This window comes from Pelobates fuscus, chromosome 2, assembly GCF_036172605.1.
Source record: "Pelobates fuscus isolate aPelFus1 chromosome 2, aPelFus1.pri, whole genome shotgun sequence".
NCBI classification, from domain to species: Eukaryota; Metazoa; Chordata; class Amphibia; order Anura; family Pelobatidae; genus Pelobates; species Pelobates fuscus.
The window spans coordinates 5779380-5801034 of NC_086318.1; the positions used below are offsets into that span (position 1 = coordinate 5779380).

At 43.6% G+C, this 21655-nt stretch overlaps 1 protein-coding gene across 1 annotated transcript in view; it reads left to right on the top strand.

Moving 5' to 3' along the window:
• The window catches only part of DTNB (dystrobrevin beta), a 261550-nt gene that overhangs the window by 219414 nt on the left and 20481 nt on the right, over nt 1-21655 (top strand). Inside the window, exons 14-15 of the mRNA XM_063441890.1 lie at nt 4545-4641; nt 17127-17147. Of these exons, the coding sequence (XP_063297960.1) occupies nt 4545-4641; nt 17127-17147 (118 nt within the window). The remainder of the gene's footprint in view (nt 1-4544; nt 4642-17126; nt 17148-21655) is intronic.

Sequence of the window (21655 nt, forward strand, 5' to 3'; positions counted from 1 at the left end):
GCAAACTGAAACAAAATAGACAACCTAAGATCGTGTAAAATAAGTATTTGAAAGTTTAACCAATTACTGTGCAGGAAACGTATGATTGGTTGGATCAGTACGTGTGATTCAACCCGAGTATGCATGAAAAGGAATTAAATCCTTGTGTCATGGTTAACAACAAAGAAATGAGGCCTGTAACGTAGGCTGATTTAATTGTAATGAAATGAATAATTATAAAAAAAAAAAAAAACTCCAGTAAGCGTGGGAGTCCAATGTCTATACAGAAATGTTAGCTGGTTTCATACCCTGATGTAATAAGTGATACCTTAAAAATAGCATGAAAATGGTCTGTCTATTTAACCAAGCAACTTTTTTTTTTTTTTTTTTTTTTTTTTCAATTCTTTATTTTTGCAGTGCATATGAGGGTAACATACAGGCATGTGGTACCCCAAAGGCAATCCACATGCAGATTTCTAAACCAAGATTACATAACAGGGAGAGCAATGGGGTATGTTAGTACAATGCACTAGTTTTTTTGTTTTACAAACAAGCTTAATACATGCTATTTAGGCAGAAACTGGGATAAATTATGGATGCATATACATAGCATGTTCATTTAGTTTAGGCACATTAGCTGAGTTAGTGAATAACAAAAAGGAAATCATGGTTAAAGTAGGTTAGGTGAAGATCAATGAGTATTCATCTGTCTTGGCTGCCTGAGCTTTGAGAGAGTGGTTACAAGTTATGCTAGACTTGGACTAGAACTTGAGTGGCTCTGATAAGCACTAAGGTAGCCCTAGTATTTAAGACTAGACTGTAGAATATCCACCCCATGAGTCCCATGTCAGCCAGGCGAGGGTCAGAGGTTGCCTGTCAGGGGGCCAGCCTTTCTGCAGCGAGGATGTTGTTCTTGGTACGGGAAGCTCTTTGGCTGCTGTTCTGTTCATGTTCTCTTTGTGGGCAGATCGGTCTGGAAATGGATCCCAGGAATTATCTTTGCTATGGGTGGTCAGTCCGTATATTGCGGTCCCCTCGTGGTGGGCAGATTAGTGTGGCAGGGAGGCCATTATACCGTGACAGTTCCTCATTCACTCTGCTCCTGAGGTCTTATTTCCCTCTCCGCCGGTTCCCGCTCAGCGGTCTGTTTGTGTGGCTGTAGGAGAGGTGAGTGCGCCCGTCTGTGAGTAGGGTCGCCTGCCGTGTGGTCTCCGCCATTTTAAAGGGGGCTTGTGCACTGGACCTTCATTACCTCCGCTCCGATTGCTGGCATTGTGGTGGTCCGCTGGGTCACAGGGTGGGGGCCAGGATTACCCCCGCCGGCCCAAAGGGGGGGGGCACGGGACCGGACCTTCCCAACCCCGAGTTTCTTTCTTTACCGCTGGTGGGCAGGATAGCTGGGCAGCGGCCGTCCACCTCGCTCACCGCCCGAGCGGTCCTCATCGTGCGACAGGGATCGCCCCTCCGAGGGACTAGAACTTCTCAGCAAGCCTCTCCTCGGGACCAGGGTGGCCTCTCATGCCGGGGTTCAGCAGCCAGTTGTCCGGTAAGCTCGTTTTAAGGCCAAAAGTTGAGATTCCTTCAGGAGCTACTCCATTTTGCATCCGTTCAGCCTGGCGGTCTGGCCCCGCCCCCCCAACCAAGCAACTTTTTAACCAAATGTAAATACATGAAATGATGAAATGTAACTCACGAAAAAGATCTATGTGAATACATAGCAGAATAACCGAATCTTAGTATGAAGGGAAACAGAAGTTAGCATGAATAGCTTAACCGTATGCATTTTAATGCGAACAGCAATCGTGCATAGAATATACTATGAATAAGTGCCGACCAGAAAACACAAACCGAAATGACAATCGTTTAAATGAAGCAAGGTTGGTTTTTACATGAAATGCAATAATGTCTGAGAAGCCTGTAGTACACTGAATGACCGGTAGGGGTCAGTGTGTAGGCGAAAATGCAGTGGTTCGATGGTTTGTACATGAAATGCAATAATGTCTGAGAAGCCTGTAGTACACCGAATGACCGGTAGGGGTCAGTGTGTAGGCAAAAATGCAGTGGTTCGTTGGTTTGTACATTAAATGCGATAATGTCTAAGAAGCCTGTAGTACACCCAAAGACCGGTAGGGGGTTTAAACGAATGATATGCATGAACATGCAATGGTTTTAGAACAGACTTAGACAAAATGCAGCCGTAAAGTGAGGACCTGACCCGTGCATGGTGCCGTGGGACTGATGCCTGGCATAACGGGTAGGTTGACTTACAGTTTGTGAGTCACTTGGACACCATCCACGGCGATGGATTGAAGAAAGAAGGTGGTAGGCCGGAAAAGCCTGTGGCTGGATTCCTGACACAGCTCTGCTTAAAAAACCTCATGGAGTAATCAGGTAAAATGGCATCTGGATGACCCGGAAGTGGAAATGATGCAGCGCTGACCTCAAACAATATGGAGCCAGGTAAGGGGTGTCCCTTAAGTAGGGAAGAGGTGTGTCATACGCCCCTCCCACAATTACAGGCCAAAAGGCCTTAATACATATATATATATATATATATAGTGTTTTTTTTTTTTTTTTGCACTTGGGTATGTTAAAAGAAATATAGATACACTATAATATATAGCTAAGTTTAACCCCTTAAGGACCAAACTTCTGGAATAAAAGGGAATCATGACGTGTCAGACATGTCATGTGTCCTTAAGGGGATAAATAATAATGAGCACAGAAATATATGCAAGAATGAAAGGGGAAGAGTGAAACATTCACACAAATAACTGAACAGATAGTGTAATGTTAGATTTTATTTTAATATTGCACTAAGCAAATTAAAAGATTAAATACAGAGGTTCAATTATTTCCACATTTAGCTCCTTAAGTACTCGTGGGTGAATCCCATCAGGCTCAGGAGCTTTATTTACATAACATTTCTTTAACTGCTGTAGCACCTTTTCTTGAGTCATCCAATCACAAGTTATCTGTAAGTTTTGTGCAGCAATCATATGCATATCTCTTGCCATAGGATCCTCATTAATATATAGAAGTAGTATATAAATAGTAGTTTTTCTGACTTTTCATGGTCTTTATTTATTTTTTAGAATTGATGTACTTGAAAAATGTTTGGGGTTGGTTTTGCATTCTTTGGCTATCAATTTCTCATTTTCTAGTTTAGCCACTTTAATTGCCTTTTCGCAAGCATTATTGGCTTCCTTATATCTTATATAGGATGCCTCTGATTTGTCTGATTTAAATGCTTTAAATGCCCTTTTCTTATTTTTAATCTCTTGTTTTACTTCTCTACTAAGCCACATTGGTTTCAGTTTGTTTCTTTTATATTTATTACCCAATGGTAGACACTGAGAAATGTACCTTTCTAATATATGTTTGAATATAATCGGTGTGGTGGTAATATAATCAGTGTGACAGTGATATAAACAATATGGGGGTGATAAAAACCATTGTGATGGTGATATCAACCATGTGGCTGTAATATAATCAGTGTTGCAATGATATAAGCTGTGTGGCAATGATAAGATCAGTATGACAGTAAAATAAATGATGTGGCCGTGTTATAAACACGGTGGCGGTAATATAAGATCTGTGGCAGTGATATAATCGGTGCACCAGAGATATAAACACTGTGCCGGTAGAATATGCACTGTTGAGATGATATAAACGCTGTGGCAGTAATATGAACGGTGTGGCGGTGATATGAACGGTGTGGCGGTGATATAATCAGTGTGGCAGTGATATAATCAGTGTGGCAGTGATATGAATGGTGTGGCGGCTATATAATCAGTGTGGCAGTGATATAAATGGTGTGGCGGCTATATAATCAGTGTGGCAGTGATGTGAATGGTGTGGCAGCTATATAATCAGTTTGGCAGTGATGTGAATGGTGTGGCGGTGATGTGAATGGTGTGGCGGTGATATGAACGGTGTGGCAGTGATATAATCAGTGTGGCAGTGATATGAATGGTGTGGCGGCTATATAATCAGTGTGGCAGTGATATGAATGGTGTGGCGGCTATATAATCAGTGTGGCAGTGATATAAATGGTGTGGCGGCTATATAATCAGTGTGGCAGTGATGTGAATGGTGTGGCAGCTATATAATCAGTTTGGCAGTGATGTGAATGGTGTGGCGGTGATGTGAATGGTGTGGCAGTGATGTGAATGGTGTGGCGGTGATCTAATCGCTGTGGCGGTAAATAAAAAGAATGTGGTGATATAATCGGTGTGGCGGTGTTATAAACGGTATGGCGGTGTTATCTATGGCGGTGATGTCTCTGTGGCTGTGAAATAATCGCTGTGGCAGTAAAATAATCGCTGTGGCAGTAAAATAATCGCTGTAGCAGTGATATAATCAGTGTGGCAGTGATATAATCAGTGTGGCAGTAAAATAATCGCTGTAGCAGTGATATAATCAGTGTGGCAGTGATATAATCAGTGTGGCAGTAAAATAATCGCTGTAGCAGTGATATAATCATTGTGGCGGTGATATTCGTGGTGTGGCGGTGATATAATCGCTGTGACGCTGCTATAAACAGTGTGGTGTGTCTCTGACAGGCAGCGGAAGGATGAGCTGGAGCAGAGAATGTCCACCCTTCAGGAAAGTCGAAGGGAACTCATGGTGCAACTGGAGAGTCTGATGAAGCTACTTAAGGTAAGAGCACCCCCATATTTGAACTACATGGGGCAGTATTGAGAGACCAGGAGTAGTAATGGGTATTGTGCCAAAACGTCACAAAATAATGCTACATTTAAATAATGATTTCACAATTTTATCAAGGGAATTATATTATGTTCAAATAACATAGCTTTGTTCCCTATCTCACAAAAGTAAGTACACCCGTCACATTTTTGTAAATATTTTATTATATCTTTTCTTGTGACAACACTGAAGAAATGACACTCTGCTACAATGTAAAGTAGTAAGTGTACAGCCTTTATAACAGGCTGTCCCCTCAAAATATCTCAACACACAGCCATTAATGTCTAAACTGTTGGCAACAAAAGTGAGTACAAATTGGGCCCTTTTTAAGATACTGTAAGTGCTTTGTACACATTTTGGTTGTTTTTTCTGTGAGTCTTGGGCCACCTGACCTTATTTGTTATGTCTATAAGTCGAGTTCTCTGACACACAGGCAATATGCAGGAACACTAGTAAACGGAAAGCGAATCAATTTTTAAAATACAATACTGGCATTACGTGGGCTTTTACTCGGCCCTGGGCCATGCTCCACCTGCTCAACCAGGTCCAGTCATCCAAGTTGTAAGTCTCCCCTAGCCAACCCCTTCTTCAATGCCAGCCTCCCATATCCTCATCTTCCTGCTCCATGTCAGTCATCATTGCCCATGCCAAACTCCTTACCCTCCCTCCATGCCATTCCCCTTACCCACCCTCCATGCCGTACCCCTTACCCTCCCTCCATGCCATACCATCCCTACATGCCATACCCCTTTACCCTCCCACCATACCCACCCTCCATGCCATACTACATACCCACCCTCCATGCCGTACCCTTACCCACCCTCCATGCCATACCACCTACCCACCCTAGATGCCTTACCCTCCCTCCATACCATACCCCTTACCCTCCCTCCATGCCATACCCCTTCCACCCTCCATGCCATACACCATACCCACCCTCCATCCCATACCCCATTCCCTCCATGCCATACCCCTTACCCTCCTTCCATGCCATTCCAATGCCGTGGAATACCCTTACTCTCCCTCCCTCCATACCATTCCCTCCCTCCATGCCATACCCCATACTCTCCCTCCATGCCATACCCATTACCCACCCTCCATGGCATACACCATACCCTCCCTCCATACCATACCCCTTACCCTCCCTCCATACCATACCCCTTACCCTCCTTCCATGCCATACCCTCCCTCCATGCCATAACCCATACCCTCCCTCCATACCATACCCCTTACCCACCCACCCTCCATACCATACCCCTTACCCACCCTCCATGGCATACACCATACCCTCCCTCCATACCATACCCCTTACCCTCCCTCCATACCATACCCCTTACCCTCCTTCCATGCCATACCCTCCCTCCATGCCATAACCCATTTCCTTCCTCCATGCCATAACCCATACCCTCCCTCCATACCATACACCATATCCTCCCTCCATGTTATACCTATTACATCCATCTCCTCCATACCAAACAGCTTACCCTCTCCTCCATGCCAAACCCTCCCTTCCATTCTTCTCCTCAATGCCCAACGCCTTACCCTCCCTCCACACCAAACCCCTTTCCCTCCCTCCATGTCATGCCAATTACCCTCCCTCCATAACATGAACCCATACCCACCCACCATACCCCTTACCCACCCTCAATGCCATACACCATACCCTCCCTCCATGCCATACCCCTTACCCTTCTTCCATGCCATACCCTCCCTGCCACACCCCATACACTGCCTCCATGCCATACCCTATTTCCTTCCTCCATACCATACCCCATACCCCCCCTCCATACCATACCCCTTACCCACCCTCCATACCATACCCCATACCCTCCCTCCATACCATACCCCTTACCCACCCTCCATACCATACCCCTTACCCACCCTCCATGCCATACCACCTACCCACCCTAGATGCCTTACCCTCCCTCCATACCATACCCCTTACCCTCCCTCCATACCATACCCCTTACCCTCCCTCCATACCATACCCCTTACCCACCCTCCATGCCATACCCCTTCCACCCTCCATGCCATACCACATATCCACCCTCCATGCCATACACCATACCCACCCTCCATCCCATACCCCATTCCCTCCATGCCATACCCCTTACCCTCCTTCCATGCCATTCCAATGCCGTGGAATACCCTTACATACCATTCCCTCCCTCCATGCCATACCCCATACTCTCCCTCCATGCCATACCCCTTACCCACCCTCCATGGCATACACCATACCCTCCCTCCATACCATACCCCTTACCCTCCCTCCATACCATACCCCTTACCCACCTTCCATGCCATACCCTCCCTCCATGCCATAACCCATTTCCTTCCTCCATGCCATAACCCATACCCTCCCTCCATACCATACCCCTTACCCACCCTCCATACCGTACCCCTTACCCACCCTCCATGGCATACACCATACCCTCCCTCCATACCATACCCCTTACCCTCCCTCCATACCATACCCCTTACCCTCCCTCCATGCCATAACCCATTTCCTTCCTCCATGCCATAACCCATACCCTCCCTCCATACCATACACCATATCCTCCCTCCATGTTATACCTATTACATCCATCTCCTCCATACCAAACAGCTTACCCTCTCCTCCATGCCAAACCCTCCCTTCCATTCTTCTCCTCAATGCCCAACGCCTTACCCTCCCTCCACACCAAACCCCTTTCCCTCCCTCCACACCAAACCCCTTTCCCTCCCTCCATGTCATGCCAATTACCCTCCCTCCATAACATTAACCCATACCCACCCACCATACCCCTTACCCACCCTCAATGCCATACACCATACCCTCCCTCCATGCCATACCCCTTACCCTTCTTCCATGCCATACCCTCCTTGCCACACCCCATACACTGCCTCCATGCCGTACCCTATTTCCTTCCTCCATACCATATCCCATACCCTCCCTCCATACCATACCCCTTACCCACCCTCCATACCGTACCCCATACCCTCCCTCCATACCATACCCCTTACCCACCCACCATACCCCTTACCCACCCTCCATGCCATACACCAAACCCACCCTCCATACCATACCACATACCCTCACCCAATGCCATACCCCTCACCCTCCCTCCATGCCATACCATACCCCATACTCTCCCTTCAGCCTTACCCACCCTCCATGCCATACACCATACCCTCCCTTCATTCTATACCCCATACCCTTTCTCCATACCCTCTCTCCATACCATACCCTCCCTCCATGCCATGCCTTTTACATCCATCTCTTCCATACCAAACAGCTTACCCTCTCCTCCATGCCAAACCCTCCCTCCCATACCACTTACATTCTTCTCCTCAATGCCCAACGCCTTACACTCCCTCCACACCAAACCCCTTTCCCTCCCTCCATGCCATACTATTTACCCTCCCTCCATACCAAACCCCTTAACATCCCTAAGCCTTTCCCCTTACTTTGCCTCTCCTCCATGCCATATCCCTTACCCTTCCTCCATGCCATACCCCTTATTCTCCCTGCCTTCAGGGTCTGGTGACACGGAAGGTAAATATAGTGACCGTGGAAGACATAAAGACAGATTTCATTGTAGCCTCTTCACTTCAATAAATTGAGTATTCCTTTATAAATGTCAGTGAATGTCACAATCTCACCTGGCAGCCGTGTAAAGAGTCTCCGTTACAGTTTCTCTCTAAATGATGTTTCCACTTAAGGGTATGTTGTTTATCAGCTGCAGATCTAGAGATGGTTTCCTCCTCTCGACTTGCTGAGACTTTGAACAATAATGAATGTATTGATTAAATATCTCTGAAACATTGATACGGTATAGCACTTATTTCCATTATCAGCTTAATGAAAGCTGGACACTTGGAGCGTTATCCGGAGGCCAATAAATACCTCTATATGCTAACAAGCCCGTCCCATGTCTCGGTTAAACCAAAACTCACAATCTTCCATATTTTATGCTTTGATTCCTGGTGCTGTTCCTGTTTGCGACCAAATTACAATTATTGAGTTATTTTTTGTTCTTTTCTTGCTTAGAAGTGTGTGGTTTTCAGAGAATGAAAAAGAAACGTCAAAGTGATCCTTTCTTTCCGATAAATGTTTCTGTCCCGGAAGAGGGGTTGTCCTCTGACAGCTGCTTCCACCCTCTTCCTTTCCTGGTCAATGTGAAAAAAAAAATCCTTTAAACTGAACCGCAAATGCATAAAAACAAAACAGAAATGATTATTTTGGTGCATGACAAAGACACGGAACCGGTACTAATGTATAAAGGAAATGGTGCATGCACACCAAGCCAGTGATCACACAATCCCATTATATTTTACAATAAAGGGGTATGGACCTAAAATATATCAGAACGGCCCTTTCCATCATCTCCTTCCGCTATAAAGCCTATTTCTCTCCTTTAGTCTGTAAAGTACCGTGTAATTCTTTGAATTCCTCAGCCGTGAGCCATTAACATGTCTTAGGCATCCAGAGAATTGAAATCTCTCTATAAGAGGTCACCGGTGCAGCCGCTGTGGTTGAGGAGCGGGACGCTTGGTTCTGGCCCTGGGTATAATAATAATAATAATAATAACAACATAGTATTTAACCAGGAAAGGTTCATTCAGATTACTTTGGTTTTCAAGTTCGTTCTGGGGATGTTACTATTACCCAATTTAATGGTACTCATGTCATCTACCTCGGAAGGATGAAGGGCTGCCCCTGCTGTCTCACTGCTCAATTCGCTGCCATTTAGGATTTAAATCACGTTTGTTTCTGTTTATTCAGCCCGGCTGTGACTCACATATCCTGCTTGAAAAAATGGTTTAATGTTCAATCAGATGTTTATTTGCTTTAGAGGTTTTTATCTCCTGCTTTGTGAATTGAACTTTAATCACACACAGGAGGCTCCTGCAAGGTCCAGTGAGTTATTAACAGAGCAGGAGATAAGAAATTGTACATTAAACAGAATTTGTCATAAAGGAAGTTTACACATGACATCTCTTTTTACAGGAAGTGTCCCAAGGGCAGAGTACAGAATATGTGATAGAGTCCTAACCTCAACATCTGAGGAAAGGGATTTAGGGGTGATTATTTCTGATGACTTAAAGGTAGGCAGACAATGTAATAGAGCAGCAGGAAATGCTAGCAGAATGCTTGGTTGTATAGGGAGAGGTATTAGCAGTAGAAAGAGGGAAGTGCTCATGCCATTGTACAGAACACTGGTGAGACCTCACTTGGAGTACTGTACGCAGTACTGGAGACCCTATCTTCAGAAGGATATTGATACCTTAGAGAGAGTTCAGAGAAGTGCTACTAAACTGGTTCATGGATTGCAGGATAAAACTTACCAGGAAAGGTTAAAGGATCTTAACATGTATAGCATGGAGGAAAGACGAGACAGGGGGGATATGATAGAAACATTTAAATACATAAAGGGAATCAACACAGTAAAGGAGGAGACTATATTTAAAAGAAGAAAAACTACCACAACAAGAGGACATAGTCTTAAATTAGAGGGGCAAAGGTTTAAAAATAATATCAGGAAGTATTACTTTACTGAGAGGGTAGTGGATGCATGGAATAGCCTTCCAGCTGAAGTGGTAGAGGTTAACACAGTAAAGTAGTTTAAGCATGCGTGGGATAGGCATAAGGCTATCCTAACAATAAGATAAGGCCAGGGACTAATGAAAGTATTTAGAAAATTGGGCAGACTAGATGGGCCGAATGGTTCTTATCTGCCATCACATTCTATGTTTCTGTTTGAGTCACATGCAGGTGTGGCTCGGGCTGTATAACTAAAGTGATTTAATTTCTAAATGGAAGAGAATTGAGCAGTGAGGCTGCAGGGATATGATCTATACACCAAAACTGCTTCATTAAGATAAAGTTGTCTTGGTGACTATAGTGTCCCTTTAAGACTAAGGCCGAGTTAGATATTTTTATATATTTATCTTTTTTTTGCAAACTTTTATTTAAATTTGATGAGATGTATATTTCGATTGCTATGTCTCAGGAGTCTGTCATTGTTATATAGTGCCGATTGAAATAAAAAATGTAGTGAGAAGCCTCTGATGGTGTATTCACCAGCTCAAACCGAAAGTCTTTGTCAGGGAAAGAGGGGATGACAAGAATCTGCAGCTTTTTTTTTTCCATTTACCGCCAAAGAAAAAACACAGATAGAAATGTAATCTACTAAATAGTGAAAATGAATGGATGATTGCCTGTCCCCTGTATACACAGTCTTAGTGATCACATGTCAAGCCACCCACAATGGGGAATTTACAGACTGTGCGGGCAGGGAATTATTCGAAAACACCGTCATTATCCATGTTTTTTAAAAATAAACATTAATGGTTAATTGAACACGCCATCTAAAAAAAACAGATCCATTTAATACTATCTATTAAAAAGGTAATATGTTCTTTAGTAAAATTCTTTAATATCTCCAAATGCTCTTGCCTTTTATATTAAACTGTTGTAGTTATTTGATATTCTGTTTCCTGCACAATCAATATTTTATCAGCACCTATTTGACTTGTTTTTAGTCTCTCAGAGCTGTCAGCCTGTTTGTCAGTCTCTCCGAGCAGCCAGTCTGTCCATCAGTCTCTCTGAGCAGTCTGTCTGTCCGTCAGTCTCTCCGAGCAGCCAGTCTGTCCGTCAGTCTCTCCGAGCAGCCAGTCTGTCCGTCAGTCTCTCTGAGCAGTCTGTCTGTCCGTCAGTCTCTCCGAGCAGCCAGTCTGTCCGTCAGTCTCTCCGAGCAGCCAGTCTGTCCGTCAGTCTCTCTGAGCAGTCTGTCTGTCCGTCAGTCTCTCCGAGCAGCCAGTCTGTCCGTCAGTCTCTCCGAGCAGCCAGTCTGTCCGTCAGTCTCTCTGAGCAGTCTGTCTGTCCGTCAGTCTCTCCGAGCAGCCAGTCTGTCCGTCAGTCTCTCCGAGCAGCCAGTCTGTCCGTCAGTCTCTCCGAGCAGCCAGTCTGTCCGTCAGTCTCTCTGAGCAGCCAGTCTGTCCGTCAGTCTCTCTGAGCAGTCTGTCTGTTCGTCAGTCTCTCTGAGCAGCCAGTCTGTCCGTCAGTCTCTCTGAGCAGCCAGTCTGTCCGTCAGTCTCTCTGAGCAGCCAGTCTGTCCGTCAGTCTCTCTGAGCAGCCAGTCTGTCCGTCAGTCTCTCTGAGCAGTCTGTCGTCAGTCTCTCTGAGCAGTCGGACTGACTGACTGCTCGGAGAGACTAACTGACTGTTCGGACAGACTGACTGCTCAAAGAGGCTGACGGACTGACTGCTCAGAGAGGCTGACGGACAGACTGCTCAAAGAGACTGACGGACAGACTGCTCAAAGAGACTGACGGACAGACTGCTCAAAGAGACTGACGGACAGACTGCTCAGAGACTGAAGGACAGTCAGTCTCTCCGAGCAGTCTGTCTGTCTGTCTCTCCGAGCAGTCAGTTTGTCTGTCTGTCTGTCTCTCCGATCAATCAGTCTGTCTGTCTGTTTCTCCGAGCAGTCAGTCTGTCCGTCAGCCTCTGAGCAGTCTGTCAGTCTCTCCGAGCAGTCAGTCTGTCAGTCTCTCCGAGCAGTCAGTCTGTCAGTCTCTCCGAGCAGTCAGTCTGTCTGTCTCTCCGAGCAGTCAGTCTGTCTGTCTCTCCGAGCAGTCAGTCTGTCTGTCTCTCCGAGCAGTCAGTCTGTCTGTCTCTCCGAGCAGTCAGTCTGTCTGTCTCTCCGAGCAGTCAGTCTGTCTGTCTCTCTGAGCAGTCAGTCTGTCCGTCAGCCTCTGAGCAGTCTGTCTGTCTCTCCGAGCAGTCAGTCTGTCTCTCCGAGCAGTCAGTCTCAGTCTCTCCGAGCAGTCAGTCTGTCTGTCTCTCCGAGCAGTCAGTCTGTCTCTCTGTCTCTCCGAGCAGTCAGTCTGTCTGTCTCTCTCTCCGAGCAGTCAGTCTGTCAGTCTCTCCGAGCAGTCAGTCTGTCAGTCTCTCCGAGCAGTCAGTCTGTCTGTCCGTCAGTCTCTCTGAGCAGTCGGACTGACTGACTGCTCAGAGAGACTAACTGACTGTTCGGACAGACTGACTGCTCAGAGAGGCTGACGGACAGACTGCTCAGAGAGGCTGACGGACAGACTGCTCAGAGAGGCTGACGGACAGACTGCTCAGAGAGGCTGACGGACAGACTGCTCAAAGAGACTGACGGACAGACTGCTCAAAGAGACTGACGGACAGACTGCTCAGAGACTGTGTAGTAGATTCTTTTATGCAAACTAATAAGTTTGAATGACTATCTGCTCCTGTCCAAATTAAGAATAATAATAATAATATTGCATGCACGCAGAAGTAAATTCACACTGAGACACGAGGTTCAGGTTAATGAAAGAACCTCAGGAAATTTAATGGCATCTGTTAAAAAGTGGGTGCGCAGACCCTTATAAAGGCATAAGTACATCACTACAGAATTCAAGATAACAACAAGTAAACATTATTAATTGGTTTAGGTGTTAAGTGGTTAGTTAACCCCTTAAGGACGCTGGACGGTTCAGGACCGTCATCGGCATTTTTCACTTGCCGACCGACGACGGTCCTGAACCGTCCTAAATTTAAAATGTACTTACCCGATCGCCGTCGTTCCCCCGGCGGCGATCGGCGGTGCTCCCGGTGTGGGGAGACTGCCTGCAGCCCAGACAGTCTCCCCATGGCGGATTAGGACCCCTGTGGCCATGTGATCGCCCAACAGGGCGACCACATGGTCACAATAGGTGTCCTAGTCTCTGCCTGCAGGGGGACTGTCTGTGCTGACAGGCAGTCTCCCTGCTAGTGTAAAATCAGAAATAAATTTAAAGTGAAAGTTAATAAAAAAAAAAATATTATAATATATGTGTATATATATGATATATAGACATATATTATACCTATATAATATATGTCTATATATCATATATATAATGTCATGCTAAGTGTATTTTTATATTAATATGTACATATATTAATATAAAAATACACTTATAATTAATTTACACACGTATATATATAATATATATAATAACTATATATATATTGTGTATATATATATTATTATAAAATACGAATAATAAATAATTTAAATGAAATTAAAAAAATTAAAAATAATAATAAAAATTTAAAAAAATTATATATCTATACGAAATTTTATTCTAACTGTATTTTATATTAATATATATATATTTATATCAAAATACACTTAGAATGAAATTGTATATACATCTATGTATATATAAATAAATAAAAAGAATGCGAACTATTCATATGTCCATATACAAAATTACATAAATAATTATATAAATATACACGTAGACTTCAAATATATAAATATGCATATATATTTAAATTCTACGTGCGTATTTATGTAATATTTTTACATAATTAAGTTATTTTATTGATTGCAATTTAAGGGACCTGCCTGCCAACCCAGGCCGAGAGTACAGAGAATTTAATTTGCTATCACTGTATTTTACCCTGTAACGTTCTACGACACCCTAAAACCTGTACATGGGGGGTACTGTTTTACTCGGGAGACTTCGCTGAACACAAATATTAGTGATTCAAAACAGTAAAACATATCACAGCGATGATATTGTCAGTGAAAGTGACTTTTTTTGCATTTTTCACACACAAACAGCACTTTTACTGATGATATAATTGTTGTGATACATTTTCCAGTTTTGAAACACTAATATTTGTGTTCAGCAAAGTCTCCTGAGTAGAACAGGACCCCCCATGTACAGGTTTTATAGCGTTTTTGAAAGGGTCAAATATATGGGTCAAATATTTTTACATTGAAAATGGCCAGGTTGGTTACGTTGCCTTTGAGAGCGTTTGGTAGCCCAGGAATGAGAATTACCCCCATGATGGCATACCATTTGCAAAAGAAGACACCCCATTTGCAATACCTTGGGTTATGTCCAGTCTTTTTTAGTAACCACTTAGTCACAAACACTGGCCAAAATTAGCGTTCAATTTAGTTTTTTACTTTTTTCACACACAAACAAATATGAACGCTAACTTTGGCCATTGTTTGCGACTAAGTGGCTACTAAAAAAGTCTGGACATACCCCATATTGAATACCCTGGGTTGTCTACTTTAAAAAAAATATGTACATGTGGGGTGTTATTCAGCGATTTATGACAGATAATAGTGTTACAATGTCACTATTGATACATTTTAAAAATGTATGTTTTGAAACCGCAATATCCTACTTGTACTTATAGCCCTATAACTTGCAAAAAAAATAGCAAAAAGCATGTAAACACTGGGTATTTTTAAACTCAGGACAAAATTTTGAATCTATTTAGCAGTTTTTTTTCATTCGCTTTTGTAGATGAATAAAAGATTTTTCACATAAAAGTAAAAAAACATGTATTTTTTTCAATTTTTCATCATATTTTTTCATTTTTAAAAAATTAAATTACATGAGATTATATAAATAATGGTATGTAAAGAAAGCCCCTTTTGTCCTGAAAAAAACAATATATAATTTGTATGGGAACAGTAAATGAGAGAGCGGAAAATTACAGCTAAACACAAACACCACAAAAGTGTCAAAAAGATGCCTGGTCGCAAATGTACAACATCGCAAAAAAAGTCCGGTCCTTAAGGGGTTAAATGCCCTCCCATCAAGAGGTGTTGACATCCTTGACACGGGAGTGGGCACAAGATGCAGGCGCCATCTTGTTACCATGCGGTGCTCACTCGATGGGAGGGGTGCTTCGGCAGCCATTTTGAGTAGTTGGCACTGTTAGTTTCAAGGTTAGTTCTCAAGGCTTTTAGTAACTTCACATTTTATTAAGACTAGCTGCTACAATGTTTCACTCAACAGGAACCTAACATTTCTGCTGACACACAATTTCTACTAACAAAGCATTCTTATAAGACTTGAATTATGAGGCCTAAGACAAAAATTTATGGGGCCTAATAATTCCACAACAACTGTCTGTCTGTCTGTTTCTGAGCAGACTGTCTCTCCGAGCAGTCAGTCTGTCTGTCTCTCCGAGCAGTCAGTCTGCCCGTCAGCCTGAGCAGTCTGTCTGTCTGTCTCTCCGAGCAGTCAGTCTGTCAGTCTCTGAGCAGTCAGTCTGTCAGTCTCTCCAAGCAGTCAGTCTGTCTGTCTCTCCGAGCAGTCAGTCTGTCTGTCTGTCTCTCCGAGCAGTCAGTCTGTCAGTCTCTCCGAGCAATCAGTCAGTCTGTCTGTCTCTCCGTGCAGTCAGTCTGTCCGTCAGCCTCTCTGAGCAGTCAGTCTATCTCAGGGTTGTCAGTCATTGTGCCCGCCCTGGTATGAAGTTTGAAGAATCTCTTGCTGTCTGAACCTGTTAATATAATGGATTCGGTAAATCCATGTAATAATATGCTCTGTGTTCCTGTAATACCAGCACTGCTTCTCACTCTAAGTCCTATTCACTACGCCACGTGATTGCTGATATATCGATGATAGCATACCTACCACCGAGGAATAATCCCAACTTTCTTATGTTTAAATATAATTGTATCTACACATTACATTTTCATTGACATACCCTGAAACCATAACATTAATAACTTTGCTCAAGAACAGTTTTAACACTGATCTTGGGAGTGTGGGCCTTTTTGGAAGTACAGGTGGGCCTTTTCAGGAGTATAGGGGGGACCTTTTAAGTGAGTACGGGTGGGCCTTTTATGGGATCCAGTTGGGCCTACTACGGGTGTGACTTTTCGGAAGTTCGGGTGAGGCTTTTTGGGAGTGTAGGTGGGCCTGTAAAGGGAATGCGGGTATGCCTTTTTACGGAGGTGGGGCTTTTTGGAAGTGCAGGTTGGTCTTTTACGGTAGTGCAGGCAAGGCTTTTTGGGGGTGCAGTTGGGCCGTTTTGGGAGTGTGGGTCTTTGAGTATTTCAGGGGTGCAGATGGAGGTTTTCGGGAGCGTGGGTGGGCCTTTTTCGGGAGCATGGGTGGGCTTTTTTGGGAATGCAGGTGTGGCTTTTCAGGAGTATGGGTGGGTCTTTTACAGAAATGGTGGTAAGCCTTTCACGGGAATGCAGGTGGGCCATTACGGGAATGTGGGTGTGACTTTTCGGGAGTGCATGTGGGTTTTTTACGGGGGTGCAGGTGGGTCTTTTATGGGAGTGCTGGTGAGGCTTTTCTGAAGTGTGAGTGGGCCTTTCCGGGAGTGCAGCTGGGCCTTTTTGGGAGTGCTGGTCACAGAGTTTTTCAGGAATCTGGGTCTCTCAGATGTTCACTGTTAAATACATAGGAGCTGTTATTTCCTTCTGATCTCTCTCAAGCGGTCCTACTCAGGTTGAAACAAATGACATCTAAGTCAACTGAGATTTTAGCGGGTGGTCGCAGAATTTGCTGAAGTTCTACCCACAGCAATCCCGCAGTTTAGTGAATGGGCCCACGACGTGCGAGAGTTTTGTGGTCCTGTTAATATCCCTTTCCGTACTGTCTTTTTTTTTTTCCTGCAACTTTTTCCAAAGGAGGAGGAACAGAGGCAGGCAGTAAGTTTGTTTTGCAGTATCCGTGCATGCTGTTTGTTTGCTGCTTTGTGCACTCACTGTTTGACACACTCATTATGTGACATGCTTCTTATGTTACACGCTCACTGTTTTACACACACTAACTATTTTACACGCTCACTGTTACACACTCATTATGTTACTCACTGTTACACGCTCACTGTTTTACACACACTAACTATGTTACATGCTTATTATGTTACACGCTCACTGTTTTACACACACTAACTATTTTACACGCTCACTGTTACACACTCATTATGTTACTCACTGTTACACGCTCACTGTTTTACACACTCAATATATTATATGTTCATTATGTTATATCATATTAATAATAATAAGCTTACTATTTTACACGCTCACTGTTACACACTCATTATGTTACTAACTGTTACATGCTCACTGTGTTACACACTCAATATATTATACGTTCACTATGTTACACACTCACTGTTTGACACACTCATTATGTTACACACTCATTATGTTACACACTCACTTTGTTACACACTCACTATTTGACACTCATTATGTTACACGCTCACTATGTTACACACTCACTGTTTGACACTCATTATGTTACACGCTCACTATGTTACACACTCACTGTTTGACACACTCATTTTGTTACACACTCACTATGTTACACACTCACTGTTTGACACTCATTATGTTACACGCTCACTATGTTACACACTCACTGTTTGACACACTCATTATGTTACACACTCACTATGTTACACACTCACTGTTTGACACACTCATTATGTTACACGCTCACTGTTACACACTCACTGTTTGACACACTCATTTTGTTACACACTCACTATGTTACACACTCACTGTTTGACACTCATGTTACACGCTCACTATGTTACACACTCACTGTTTGACACACTCATTTTGTTACACACTCACTATGTTACACACTCACTGTTTGACACTCATTATGTTACACACTCACTATGTTACACACTCACTGTTTGACACTCATTATGTTACACACTCACTATGTTACACACTCACTGTTTGACACACTCATTATGTTACACGCTCACTGTTACACAGTCACTGTTTGACACACTCATTATGTTACACGCTCACTGTTACACGCTCACTGTTTTACACACACTTACTATGTTACGTGCTCACTGTGTTACACACTCAATATATTATACACTCATTGTTACTCACTATGTTACACACTCACTGTTTGACACACTCATTATGTTACACACTCACTAGGTTACACACTCACTGTTTGACACACTCATTATGTTACACGCTCACTGTTACACGCTCACTGTTTTGCACACACTTACTATGTTACATGCTCACTGTGTTACACACTCAATATATTATACACTCATTGTTACTCACTATGTTACACACTCACTGTTTGACACACTCATTATGTTACACACTCACTATGTTACACACTCACTGTTTGACACACTCATTATGTTACATGCTTACTATGTTACACACTCACTGTTATACACTCATGTTACACACTCATCATGTTACTTACTATGTTACACACTCACTGTTTGACACACTCATTATGTTACACGCTCACTGTTACACGTTTTGTTCACTGTTTTACACACACTTACTATGTTACATGCTCACTGTGTTACACACTCAATATATTATACACTCATTGTTACTCACGATGTTACACACTCACTGTTTGACACACTCATTATGTTACACACTCACTATGTTACACACTCACTGTTTGACACACTCATTATGTTACACACTCACTATGTTACACACTCACTGTTTGACACACTCATTATGTTACATGCTTGCTATGTTACACACTCACTGTTATACACTCATGTTACACACTCATCATGTTACTCACTATGTTACACACTCACTGTTTGACACACTCATTATGTTACACGCTCACTGTGTTACACGCTCACTATGTTACACACTCACTGTGTTACACGCTCACTATGTTACACACTCACTGTTTGACACTCATTATGTTACACGCTCACTATGTTACATACTCACTGTTTGACACACTCATTATGTTACACACTCACTGTTTGACACACTCATTATGTTACACACTCATTATGTTACACACTCACTGTTTGACACACTCATGTTACACGCTCACTGTGTTACACGCTCACTATGTTACACACTCACTGTGTTACACGCTCACTGTGTTACACTCTCACTGTGTTACACGCTCACTGTTTTACACGCTCACTGTTTGACACACTCTCTATGTTACTCTCCGGCCCAGATTATTGTTAGGAAAAGGCTGTAATCTCTATTATTTGCTTGAAATCATTGATAACCTTAGTGAAATGAATGCTGATTAGCTTCTTCCCCAGAGACTGAATGCCCGGGCTGGATGCTCTAGGTTTGGCCCACTGTTTTAATACCCAAACTAACCGTAGCCGTTCCTAAGACTGGGCCAGCCCTAAAACTGGCCAGTGATAATAAAATCTGATTGGAGTCTTATTATTAATTATTTGATGGAGATCTTTACTTTATATTTATTTCTGTGAAAATCACTCCATGCCAGCAGTGCCCACTCAGGGCTAGAACATGAGTAGAGATGGGTTACCAGGCACAGGTAAAAATGGCTGTGGCAGTGCCCGCAGAGCCGGTCCCGTCCTTCTCGATCTCAATACAGGTATCAGCCTGTCCCGTCCTTCTATAACAATACGGTATCAGCCTGTCCCGTCCTTCTATAACACAATACAGGTATCAGCCTGTCCCGTCCTTCTATAACAATACATGTATCAGCCTGTCCCGTCCTTCTATAACACAATACAGGTATCAGCCTGTCAGGTCCTTCTATAACAATACAGGTATCAGCCTGTCCCATCCTTCTATAACAATACAGGTATCAGCCTGTCCCGTCCTTCTATAACAATACAGGTATCAGCCTGTCCCGTCCTTCTATAACAATACAGGTACCAGCCTGTCCCGTCCTTCTATATCACAAAACACGTATCAGCCTGTCAGGTCCTTCTATAACAATACAGGTATCAGCCTGTCCCGTCATTCTATAACAATACAGGTATCAGCCTGTCCCGTCCTTCTATAACACAATACAGGTATCAGCCTGCCCCGTCCTTCTATAACAATACAGGTATCAGCCTTGTAACAGATCGCCTGGCACCCCGACTGGGTACCTCCATTAAAGGATGCTCCTAGAGTTTCCTGAGGACGCCAAGCACTCTGGCAGACACCACAATCACCGAACCGAAGAAGCATATAAATCCGCTCAAGCATATGAATGCTGTAGACAGTTGAATAGGAAACCATACAAATAGGTTTACACTCCTAGCAGTCAAACTGGAACAACATACAATAAATCCTCCCCCAAGAATGAGACGACACTTCACTTTGAGGGTTAAAACAGGAACTCCCTGTACTGGCACATACAGCCTCTTTTATTCCCAATCCCCAAACACATTACAGCCCACAGGGTTTTGCAGAACAACCAATAAACACATTACAACACATACAATGCAAGTACAGCAGCCAATCAGACACAATGGGACAATAGAAACACACCCGGCATATTCCTCCCCTCTGCTTAGGAGATAATTGAGTCAATTACTGTATCTACTCAATTATCTCCAAGCTGAAAAGTTACACTTTTTATACATTTTTATAACTTTGTGAGTTAATATCGTACATACATAAAACGTATATTATTTTAACCAGTATAACTTGGGGACAAACATATCCAAAATTAACTTGAATAGGTTCAGGGGTTTAACGGTTAGGTCGAAGTCCTTTGTTTTCACTTGCAAGCATGGCTTTTCCTGTCCAAACGTGTTCCCACTGGTTTGGCAGTGTCCCTGGGACAACACCCTGCTGGAGAACAATGGATCCGGGGGAGGGGAAGAGGAAGTGTTCAAAAAGTTTCAGTATGTCCATACACTGTTTTTAAAAGGCCAGCACAGTACAATAAAAGTCCATTCACTGTGCTTAAAGGGCCAGTAGCCGCACAATAAAATACAATATGCCCAAATATTGCATTCAAAGGTACAACTTTACCAGGGGCCATAGTCAGCAGGTAGGAGGCGGGCAGCCAGGCCTCTCCAATGTCCAGTGGCGAGGCAGGTTCCGCCACAAGCCTGTCCCGTCCTTCTATAACACAATACAGGTATCAGCCTGCCCCGTTGTAGCGGAACCTCTTTTTGGCTGTCCCATCTGTAACAGATGCCCCTGTTTGGCATCTGATCTGCATCAGCCACTTACCATGGTACCTGAGAACCTCTACCCTTTGTTTTATTGCCATCATCCACCTTGCCTTGCACTTAAAGACAAAAACTGTTTCTGGCCCTTTAATTGTGTAGTGCAAAGAATGGGTACGTTGGATATGGCACTTCGGATACAGCCGAAGTAGTCGAAGTGGCCGAACACGAACACGTGGCGGTGGCCATTTTAATGCAGTCGAACGCGGTCGACCTGTACCTTCCCCTACCCTTCGACAC